Below are 10,450 nucleotides of genomic sequence, written 5' to 3'. Positions count from 1 at the left end.
CACCCAAAGCACATGATTGGTCTTCTGATGTCTAAGCTCCGCCTCGAGCCTTTCGTCCCACCTCCTGGGCCTAGAATTGGCCATCGTGTCTCCACCCACTATGTTCATAGGCCAGGCTAGCTGCGGGTGACAGTGAGTGGCAGACGCCGGGCCTAGCGCTCGGGATCTGGCGGAGCCGAGCTGAAGAGACCGGGAGTGTGGAATCACCAGGGTCGCGGTTCCTAAGGTGACACGCGAGACTGGGTATTGAAATCTCGGGCCCAGGCCGGACCTAGCCAGGGTGCTCACGGAGACCAAGTGAGTAGGCGGCGTGTAGCTGGGGAAGGGGCGCCTCGGGCGGGCGGGGGCGCGCAGTCGGAATGTTTTGATAGCGGGTGCGCGCGGACGGGGACGCGCATGGTTGGCGGGGCTGCGCACGAGGTGGACCGCTGTTGGGAGCCGAACCTTCCTCAGCCGGGGCCGGGCGACCCTAAGGTACCCTGTGCTCGTCCCGGTGACTGGGTGTGGGGAGGTGACCCACCCCACCCGGGGTATCGACCTCTCCAACATCCGCAGGAACGCATGAGCCAAGGCCCTGCCTGCCTGGGATCCCTTGGCCCTGGGTCTACGCTGACCCAGTGAATGGTGAATTCCCTGAGAGACAGGGTTCTCACTAACCCAGTAAGTCCCACTGGGAACGTGTGAGGTCAAGACCCACGGTCCCCAGGGTCTGTATGGGTGAGTAGCACCTTGACCCTGCCTGGCTCCAGGGATTGGAGGAACCCACGGATTCACCCAGGATCTGGGTCTACACTGACTTGGAATTTCCTATGCAGACCCTGTGCATTTGGTCTTTTGGTGCTAAGAAACCAGGGCAAGGGGTTGACCAGAAAGAGCCCCTTCAGAAAATACTCTGAGGTTTTGTGCACCCTAAGAGCCATGTCTAATTTCTAAAGCAGGAGTGGAGCAATGGAGACAGTCCAGAGGGGCCACCCATTCTCTAGCCTGCACTGACTCAGTCTCCACAGGGTCAGTAAGTTACTCCCTGGTATCTTAGAGGTGGATGAGTGGCCCTGTACAGCCAGAGGAGGGAGTCTCACAGCCTTAGGAGGGAAGGTGCCTTTTCTCTCCTGTGGCCTCCCTGCCTTCCTCCTTGTGGTACTTGGGTGGGCAGAACGGTTGGGATTCTATCTCCACTCCCCACTCTCTGGGGCCTGACACCTTCTCCTCCAGCAGCTGTCAAGCCAGGTCGTGGAGGGCTGGAGTGGAGCAGACACTGTCCATGGAGCTGGTAGGGCCATGTGCTTGTCTTAAACCTTTGCTTACAAAATACTTTCTAACTGCTAGTCTCTGGAGAGACCAGGGTTTCCAGGAAGGGAAAGGGAGGGAAGTTTCCTTCCACTGAATAGAAGGCAAAAAGTCCCCACCCACCAAAGGGGCAGATTCTGGCTGCAGGCTAGGGAGGCATCAGTAAATACCCAATGAAGGCTCTGGAAGGCTGAGGTTCTGCTGCATGCCTCCTAGCGCAAGGTCCAGAGTTCGATCCCCCGTACCGGGGTGGGGAAAAAAAAATTGTGGTCCAGTCAAGGCTCTGGGAATGACTGACCAGAGTTAAGGGCTCCCTAACCCCCAAGCTTATCGCTCTTTGGCTAATAACTTCTGCTCTGCCTTTCTCACCCCTGGCATAGTAGGCAGGGCTGCAAGTGAGCAGCCCTTGGATCTAAACCAGTATCTCTTATTCCTCATCACTGGCAGGTGGACAAGGTGGACAGGGGGAGGCGGTGATGGCTCAGTTTGACACTGAATACCAGCGACTAGAGGCCTCCTATAGTGATTCACCCCCTGGGGAGGAGGACTTATTGGTGCACGTGGCAGAGGGAAGCAAGTGTGAGTTGCTGGGGCATGGGGAGAGTTGATGGACACAGAGGGAATAGGGGTTCTTATTTCTTCAGGGCTCTGACATTTCTGTTCCTCTGTCCACAGCACCTTGGCACCACATTGAAAACCTTGACCTCTTCTTCTCCCGAATATCCTTTGTCCCTGTGGTGGAATTCTGGGACTTTTAGCCCCTCTCTGAGCCACGTCTCTGAGGGGAAGCTGGAGTAGGTTGAACTCTATTCCCCAGATGGAGAAATAACATCCTGAGGCTGAGAGGATAGTGAAATAATGATTGTTAAAAATAATGATACCCCACACTTACTGAGCTTTGTGCTGTGTGCCTTTTGTGGTGTTGATTTATAAGCAGCATTCCTAAGGATGATACTCCTTTCTGATGGGATGTTAATCGTGGTGATAATTAATGTCTTTTGACTCATTCTTTGTCAGTTCTATGTTAAATACTCTGCATGCATTTTTGGGGGGATAAACCGGTATTACCATTCCCAATTTACCACTGTGGACCAAAGCTTAGAGAGGTTAAGTAACTTGCTTAAAATCACATGCTAGAAAGTCACAGAGACAGGACTTAAGCTTGAATGTGTGACATCAAAGTCTGTGTTTTTAATTACTCCTAACCACTTTCTTAACACGTCCACGTTTATAACCTACACCAGAAGAATGGCTTCACATGTATGCTCATTGGGGAGATCTTTGAGCTTATGTAAGTATGTGAAAGGAAAGGGAAGGATGATGTGGTGAAGGAATACGTCTCAGTCTTTGTTTTCCTTGTGCCAATATCTGGCCCCATTGACCATAGCACTCAGGCCCAGGTTCAAAACTTGCAAAACCTCTGTAGTTCTGGACTCTGCATAGCACCAAAACATACAGCCTCACCTCTCACAGAGGAGGTTTCCAAATTCTCTCTCTTCCATGCAGAGAACTCACATGTTGATCATTTTGTCAGAGCTTCAGTGCGATGTGCATGGTCCAGCTAGGCGCTCTGAGAGATGACAGCTCTTTACTTGAGGAAAGAGCCTCTGTGCTGCTTTGGTTGCACCTTAGGCCTTTTGCTGGGCAGCAGCCTTCTAAGAGGGAGGAGCTTTATGATATTGCCAAGGGGGAAGGAGTTGGGAAGCCCTCCCTCAATGAGAAAAGAGTTCTTATCTGAAAGAATTTCTGACTACCTTCTCAAAAGGATCAAAAAGGGGAAACCAGAGACCATAATCATGAAACCTCTAAGAGTTAAAGTTAAATCCAGTGGTGATGGTAGGAGTGGTAGATTACCATGAAGTGAGGAAAACAAGCTGATACCGTGGTGTTTGAGGCTAAGAGCAAAAACTAGGAGCTGATTTGGGCCTGAAATAGTCTTTTGAGGTGAACAACACAGAGAGCCATTTAGTTCTCCACCCATTTCGATTTCCCAACCTTTTTTGGGGGGGGCTTGGGGGGGTGCTCAGGACCTTGTGCTTGCAAGGCAGGTGGCAGCACCACTGAGCTAAATCCCCAGTCCTCAATTGCCCATTTTGTTTGGCTGCTTCCAGGTTCTTCGCTTGTCCCACTTTATTTCACTCTTGCCTCTCTGACTGTACCCCCTCTTCCTAACTCCCTAGGCAGTTCCTCTTTGTGGTTGCCTTCACCACCTTCCTGGTTAGCTGTGTGGACTACGACATCCTATTTGCCAACAAGATGGTGAACCACAGTCTGCATCCTACTGAACCTGTCAAGGTCACTCTGCCAGATGCCTTTTTGCCTGCCCAAGTCTGTACTGCCAGGTAAGGCTATAAGTCAGAGAGCACTGGAGTCTGTAGTTTTGTTAACACGTAAGCAATGGAACATGAGGCAGTAACTCATACCCCAGAACACAGACTGAGGATCAACCTATAGGAATCCTTTGACATAGCAGCACGTCTAAAGAGCCCTTTTTAAATTAAGGGCCATCCCACATCTTCTTTTGCCCCGATCAGGATTCAGGAAAATGGCTCCCTTATCACCATCCTGGTCATCGCTGGTGTCTTCTGGATCCACCGGCTTATCAAGTTCATCTATAACATTTGCTGCTATTGGGAGATCCACTCCTTCTACCTGCATGCTCTGCGCATCCCCATGGTAAGACTGGAAGAGGGCTGTTAGCACATCTTGGGAAGAATGAGATGTATTCATCACCTGCTGATATCCATCATTGGCTGTGTGCTAGTTACCTTTCCATTTCTGTGACAAAATATCTAAGATAAGCTTGCAAAGAGAAAAGGTCTATTTTGGCTTACAATTTCAGAGGTTTTTCTCCATGGTTGGTTGTCCCATTTGCTTTTGGGCCTGTAGTGAGGCAATACATCATGGTAGGAGCACCTAGCAGAGGACCTGTTCATCTCACAGCAGCCAAAAAACAAAGAGAGACAGGAATGGGCCAGGGTTCCAAGTCCCGATATATCCTTTCAAAGCATGCCCCTGTCCATCTGACTTCCTCCCACTAGGCCTACTTCTTAAACAAACTACCACTTCCCTGTAGCTCCACCAGCCGGTGACCAAGCCATTAACACCTGGGTCTTTGGGGGACATTGGAGATCCAAACTAGCAGGAGGTCAAGGAGCTTCTGCTGAAAGGCTCCACTCATCTAAGCGCATGAACCCTGAGCCTCTCATCTGTGCAGGGCAAGGAGGTCATGTAATAACCATACCTTCCATTCCTTGCTCTTTCCCCACTCCATTCTGCAGTCTGCCCTTCCATATTGCACATGGCAGGAAGTGCAGGCCCGGATTGTGCAGACCCAGAAAGAGCACCAGATCTGCATCCACAAGCGTGAGCTGACGGAGCTAGACATTTATCATCGAATCCTCCGCTTCCAGAACTACATGGTGGCACTGGTAAACAAGTCTCTCCTGCCTCTGCGCTTCCGTCTGCCTGGCCTTGGGGAGGTCGTCTTCTTCACCCGTGGCCTCAAGTACAACTTTGAGCTGATCCTCTTCTGGGGACCTGGCTCTCTGTTTCTCAATGAATGGAGTCTCAAAGCTGAGTATAAACGTGGTGGGCAACGACTAGAGCTGGCCCAGCGCCTCAGCAACCGTATCTTATGGATTGGCATTGCCAACTTCCTGCTGTGCCCCCTCATCCTCATCTGGCAGATCCTCTACGCCTTCTTCAGCTATGCTGAGGTGCTCAAGCGGGAGCCAGGGGCCCTGGGAGCACGTTGCTGGTCACTTTATGGCCGCTGCTACCTCCGCCACTTCAACGAGCTGGAGCACGAGCTCCAGTCCCGTCTCAACCGTGGCTATAAGCCTGCCTCCAAGTACATGAATTGCTTCTTGTCCCCTCTGCTGACGCTGCTGGCCAAGAATGGGGCCTTCTTTGCTGGCTCCATCTTGGCCGTGCTTATTGCCCTCACCATCTACGATGAAGATGTGTTGGCTGTGGAGCACGTCCTCACCACCGTCACACTTCTGGGGGTGACCGTGACTGTGTGCAGGTGGGCCGGTGGGGCAAGTGGGAACAAGCAGACTAGCTCTGCAAGAAGGGCTTCCATCTCACCACGACTCTGATCCCATTAGGTCCTTCATCCCGGACCAGCACATGGTGTTCTGCCCTGAGCAGCTGCTCCGTGTGATCCTCGCTCACATCCACTACATGCCTGACCACTGGCAGGGTAATGCCCACCGCTCGCAGACCCGGGACGAGTTTGCCCAGCTCTTCCAGTACAAGGCAGTGAGTGGAGTTGGAGTTAGGGCCTGCTAGAGACTGGCTGGTAGCTTGGTGGTCATGGCTGAGCTCCCTCTTGCTTGCTTGTGACCTTGGTCCCCTCCCTTTTAGGTATTTATCTTAGAAGAGTTGCTGAGCCCCATTGTCACACCCCTTATCCTCATCTTCTGCCTTCGTCCACGAGCCCTGGAGATCATAGACTTCTTCCGCAACTTTACTGTGGAGGTCGTTGGTGTTGGGGATACCTGCTCCTTTGCTCAGATGGATGTTCGCCAGCATGGTCATCCCCAGGTACTGGGACTGGACAGGGGAAGGTGGCCAGAGATGATGCTGGCACATAAATAAAGTCTTTGGATAAACTGCAGGAAGCTCTCTCTTCTGAGCCAACGAGTCACAAAAAGGCTGCCTCTTCTGGGCAGCCCTACTGGGCTACATTTTGGCCCTAATTTGCATTGTTGGCCAAGCTCCCCTGAGAAAGGCACACTACAAACAAGTGGCCTGGCACTTGGCACTCAGGGTGGGGACTGGGAGCAAGTAGACAAAATAGCACATTGCAGTCCCTGTGCTCCAGGGGCAAGGCCTCCCCTCTATCAGGAAAGATTCCTGTAAGAAATCTTACTGTGTTTTGCCTGTGCAGTGGCTGTCTGGTGGGCAGACAGAGGCCTCAGTGTACCAGCAAGCTGAGGATGGGAAGACAGAATTATCACTCATGCACTTTGCCATCACCAACCCTGGATGGCAGCCACCACGTGAGAGCACAGCCTTCCTAGGCTTCCTGAAGGAGCAGGTTCAGAGGGATGGAGCAGCTGCTGGCCTTGCCCAAGGGGGTCTACTCCCTGAAAACGCACTCTTCACATCCATCCAGTCCTTACAATCTGAGACTGAGGTATGTTTCTGGGGACTGGAGAGGATGGGCAGGGCAGACTGCAGGAGCAGGAAACTAAGGATAGGGCACAGAATGGAAAGGTTCTGCCCAGACTGTGTACTGGGGTACAGAATACTAGGGGACCAGAGGCCTCACCTCTGCCCTGAGAATTCTTCTACCCCCTTCTCTCATAGCCCCTGAGCCTTATTGCAAATGTGGTAGCTGGCTCATCCTGCCGGGGCCCCCCACTGCCCAGAGACCTGCAGAGCTCCAGGCACAGGGCTGAAGTTGCCTCTGCCCTGCGCTCCTTCTCCCCTCTGCATCCTGGGCAGGCCCCCACGGGCCGGGCGCCCAGCACCATGACAGGCTCTGGGTGAGTAGAAGTAGGCCAAGATGGGAGGGAGTGGCAGCAGCCCCCAACAACCTGTGTGGGTTTCAGAAGTGTTGACAACTGCTGTCTGTCTGTTCTGGGAGGGACAGAGTGGATGCCAGGACAGCCAGCTCCGGGAGCAGTGTGTGGGAAGGACAGCTGCAGAGCCTGGTGCTATCGGAATATGCATCCACTGAGATGAGCCTGCATGCCCTCTATATGCACCAGGTGAGTGGGCAGCTGAAAGATGGAATCCAGGGTTTTATATGTAGAGAAGACATAGGTTCCACCCCCCCCCACTTTTTTTTTTTTAAACCTGCGTCGTGATCTCCATTCTTATACGCCAACCTGCGTCGTGATCTCCATTCTTATACGCCCTCTTAATGCCAAGCGTACTCTCATCCAGGGCCTTCATATTTTCCATTCCCCACCCTAGAATCCACTACCTGAGATACCCAGTGTTCCCTCCTCCTCTTCCTATTGCTCTTACCTCTTCCTGAGACTTTCTCTAAGTACACTCAGTAAGTCTCCCTTGCTGACCCTCTGACCCTGTTCTGTTTTCCCCCACAGCATTTGGCACCGTTTATTCTCCCCGCCTCCGCTTCCTTCTCTCCCTTTCCCTCTCACTCTCCTTTTCCTGTTCCTCCTCCTCCTTCTTCTTTGTTCTTCCTCCTCCTTCCCTCCTCTTCCTCTTTTTTCTCCACTCCCCCCCACCCTGCCTTCTTCTGGAAAATGAACCCAGGGCCTTTGCACTGAGCTAAATCCCTAGCCCCTTTTTTATTCTGAGACAGGGTCTCACTAAGTTGCTAAGTTGCCCAGGCTGGACTTGAACTTTAAATCCTCCTGCCTCATCCTCCCATACTGTGGGATTACAGTTGTGCACCATCATGCCCAGCTTGTCTTTTTATTTAATTGTTCATTACCCACCCACCCCCAGTTACCACCAGCAGTGTATAAGCCCCACAGTGCTGGCATTTTTGTCTGTTTTGTTCACTGCTGTGTTCCCCTGCAGTTAAGTGTGCCTGACATTTAGGCCCCGGGTCAATTTGTTCTTGAGAGCATTTTTTTTTTTTTTTTTTTGTACCGGGGATCGATCTTGGGACTTGGTGCTTGCGAGGCAGGTGGTGGAACCACTGAGCTAAATCCCCAGCAGTCAATTTGTTCTTGAATCAAATGAATGGGTAAAATGGGGGCAGGCTCTTTCCAGGAGTCTGCTGAGTGCAAACATAGAGCGTCCGACGTCTCTTGGACACTGCTACCACAATAAGTGCACTGGGTCAGGGATTCTAGGTAAGAGGCAAAGTGGGAACTGGCTGATACCACTGTGGGGGTAACTGTTGAGACAGACATCCTCTTTTCTCGACTAATAAGACCCCCATTTCTCTAGCTCCACAAGCAGCACACCCAGGCTGAACCTGAGCGGCATGTGTGGCACCGCCGGGAGAGTGACGAGAGTGGGGAGAGTGCCCCTGAAGAGGGGGGAGAGAGCAACCGGGTCCCCCAACCTATCCCCCGCTCTGCCAGCTATCCGTGTGCTGTACCCCGGCCTGGGGCACCCGAGACCACCGCCCTGCACGGAGGTTTCCAGAGGCGCTATGGAGGCATCACAGGTATCCACCTAGGGGTCCTGAAGGAGACAGGCTGCAGGGAAGGGTAGTTCTTTAGAAGAGGAAAAAAGTCAGGGAGGGGTCCAAGGGCACTAACCCCCTGAGCAGTCCTCACCCTTCCCCTCATTCTTGTGTCTCTCTAGATCCTGGCACAGTGCCCCGGGCGCCCTCTCACTTCTCCCGGCTGCCTCTTGGAGGGTGGGCTGAAGATGGGCAGCCAGCATCAAGGCATCCTGAGCCTGTGCCTGAGGAGGGCTCAGAGGATGAGCTTCCCCCTCAGGTGCACAAGGTAAGGGCTCCAGGGGCTGATAATAGCTGCCAGAAGTAGTAACTTGTAGGCTGAGGTAACAGCTTCCTGTGTGAAGGTAGATGACCCCACCCCATGCAGAGGTACTGCACTATCCTTTCAAAAATATCCTTCCCTTCCTTCCCTCAACTGCCCTGAAGTGCAGGGCTTGCTTTTCCTTTGTGAACTCCCTAGGATCTAGCCTTCCTTTTCCTTTGTCTCTAGGCTCCCGTGGGGTAATCAGATAGCTGAAGACTGTCACCACTACTGAGACTTTTCTCCCCACAGGTATAGATAAGACTGAGGAGTGTCCTCATGCCCCAGGATGGAGGCTACTGCTGCCCTGCCATCCCATCTGCCCGCCATGGAAGGCTCCTTGGAGTGCTGCCTGGCTCCACGTGTGTGGTGTTTTTGTGTCTGTGCCTGGCCTAGGGAGGTGCCAACAGTGGGCTTGAGGCAGCCCCAGGAGAAGAATTTGGGGCCTGGGAACCTGGGTTGCACAAGACTCCAGCCTTATCCCCAAGACTCCCTTGGCTCAGAGTGTGGTGCTAGAAACTGGTCCCCAGCCCAGCCCCAGTACTGCCACCTTCGCACCCACCCCTGCAAGTCTCCAGAGAGGGCTGCTCATGACAGAAGCTGCCAAGCAGGGAGAACCTTTGCCAACTGTGGAGTGGGGAGGTCAGGCCTAGGCCCTTGACCCCTGCAGCCTACCCCCTGCCCCACCTGGGACAGATGAGCGGCTCAGGCTGTAGCCCTTACCTCACCCCCAGTTCTCATCCAGCGCTGCAGCCAGCTCACCTCTTTTCTGCATCTACACATCACTGGCATGTGTGTGCCACTTGCCCCTCTTCTGTTCTCTTGTTCCCCTTCTGTTTGGCTTTTGCTTTGTGTTCTGGTGGAGGCCCTACTTCCCAGCTCCCCTCATACCATCTTTTGACACTAAGGAGGAAAGTTTCTAAGTTGCAGGTTCAGGATGGAAATCTTTCTGCCCTCTCCAACTTTTAGGATGGGTCCCTGGGAGACACCTTCCTGGGCCCCCATTGCTTCTTATATCCTCATCACCTACATATGGGACAGACAGGGTTACAGTGTGACCTCGACTGTCTGCATCCCACCGAGAGAGCTCTGGGCCGCATCCTGCTGTCCCGTAGGAAGACAGAGGAGTCATGGCTTCGACCTGGGCTTTGAGCTGCCGCGTTGCATGCCGGGTCTCAGCTTCTACCCTCTGCCCCACCCCTCGCCCAGCTCTGGTCTACTGCGGAAGAGTGTGCTACCCAAGTTCACAGCAGACCGGGGTGGGGCCCATGTACAGCTTGATAACCCTTAATAAAAAAGGGACTTTGACCAGATCCTGATTCTTGGGAACAGTAGGAGTGGTTGCGTGTGATTTCCCCTTCCCCTGAAGTTTCTGGAGATGAGCTGGGATCCGGACGTAAGTGGTTTTATGCCGGCACTCAGATGTTAAGCTAGCGGGCTAGAAGGACTGTTCCTGGCCCACAATTCCGTAGAAGTTAAGGTCTCCAGTCGGACGGCCAGATTTCCCGCCCTAAGCACGTGATCAAATGGGCTCAGCCCCTATTTTACCCTACCGGTGTGGCCCATTCCCTCCCGAATGAACTTCTTTTCAGGATACATTGTTGTCATTGCACCAGGTATTGAGTACAATTTCAGGTACTCAGCCCTTAAACAGTATCAAAAAGTAAGGCACAATCCTATAGTTCTATTGAGTAGTTATAATTACTTACTAGAATATAGTCACTTTTTTTTTGTGGTAC

At 52.7% G+C, this 10,450-nt stretch overlaps 1 protein-coding gene across 8 annotated transcripts; it reads left to right on the top strand.

The window, feature by feature from the left end:
• The first annotated feature begins 107 nt into the window (after nt 1-107).
• On the top strand, nt 108-10,245 carry Atg9a (autophagy related 9A). Of its 8 annotated transcripts, none has more exons than XM_010611856.3 (17): nt 108-297; nt 939-1,008; nt 1,216-1,270; nt 1,735-1,866; nt 1,963-2,006; nt 2,514-2,578; nt 3,468-3,629; nt 3,822-3,963; nt 4,569-5,317; nt 5,400-5,553; nt 5,659-5,838; nt 6,185-6,433; nt 6,607-6,785; nt 6,893-7,010; nt 8,170-8,392; nt 8,533-8,678; nt 8,964-10,245. In XM_010611856.3, exons 4-17 carry the CDS (start codon nt 1,764-1,766, stop codon nt 8,967-8,969), a joined length of 2,520 nt encoding a protein of 839 aa, XP_010610158.1. In that variant the 5' UTR covers nt 108-297; nt 939-1,008; nt 1,216-1,270; nt 1,735-1,763; the 3' UTR covers nt 8,970-10,245. The 8 variants fall into 8 exon arrangements, with proteins under 8 accessions (XP_010610158.1, XP_010610160.1, XP_019061233.1 ...); XM_010611858.3 differs by having other exon boundaries at nt 1,213-1,270; XM_019205688.2 differs by lacking the exon at nt 939-1,008.
• The last annotated feature ends 205 nt before the right edge of the window (nt 10,246-10,450 follow it).

The sequence above is a fragment of the Fukomys damarensis genome, unplaced genomic scaffold (genome assembly GCF_012274545.1).
Source record: "Fukomys damarensis isolate Sample0158 unplaced genomic scaffold, DMR_v1.0_HiC HiC_scaffold_16, whole genome shotgun sequence".
In the NCBI taxonomy this organism is placed as follows: Eukaryota; Metazoa; Chordata; class Mammalia; order Rodentia; family Bathyergidae; genus Fukomys; species Fukomys damarensis.
This window is presented reverse-complemented; position numbering and strand designations above follow the sequence as displayed.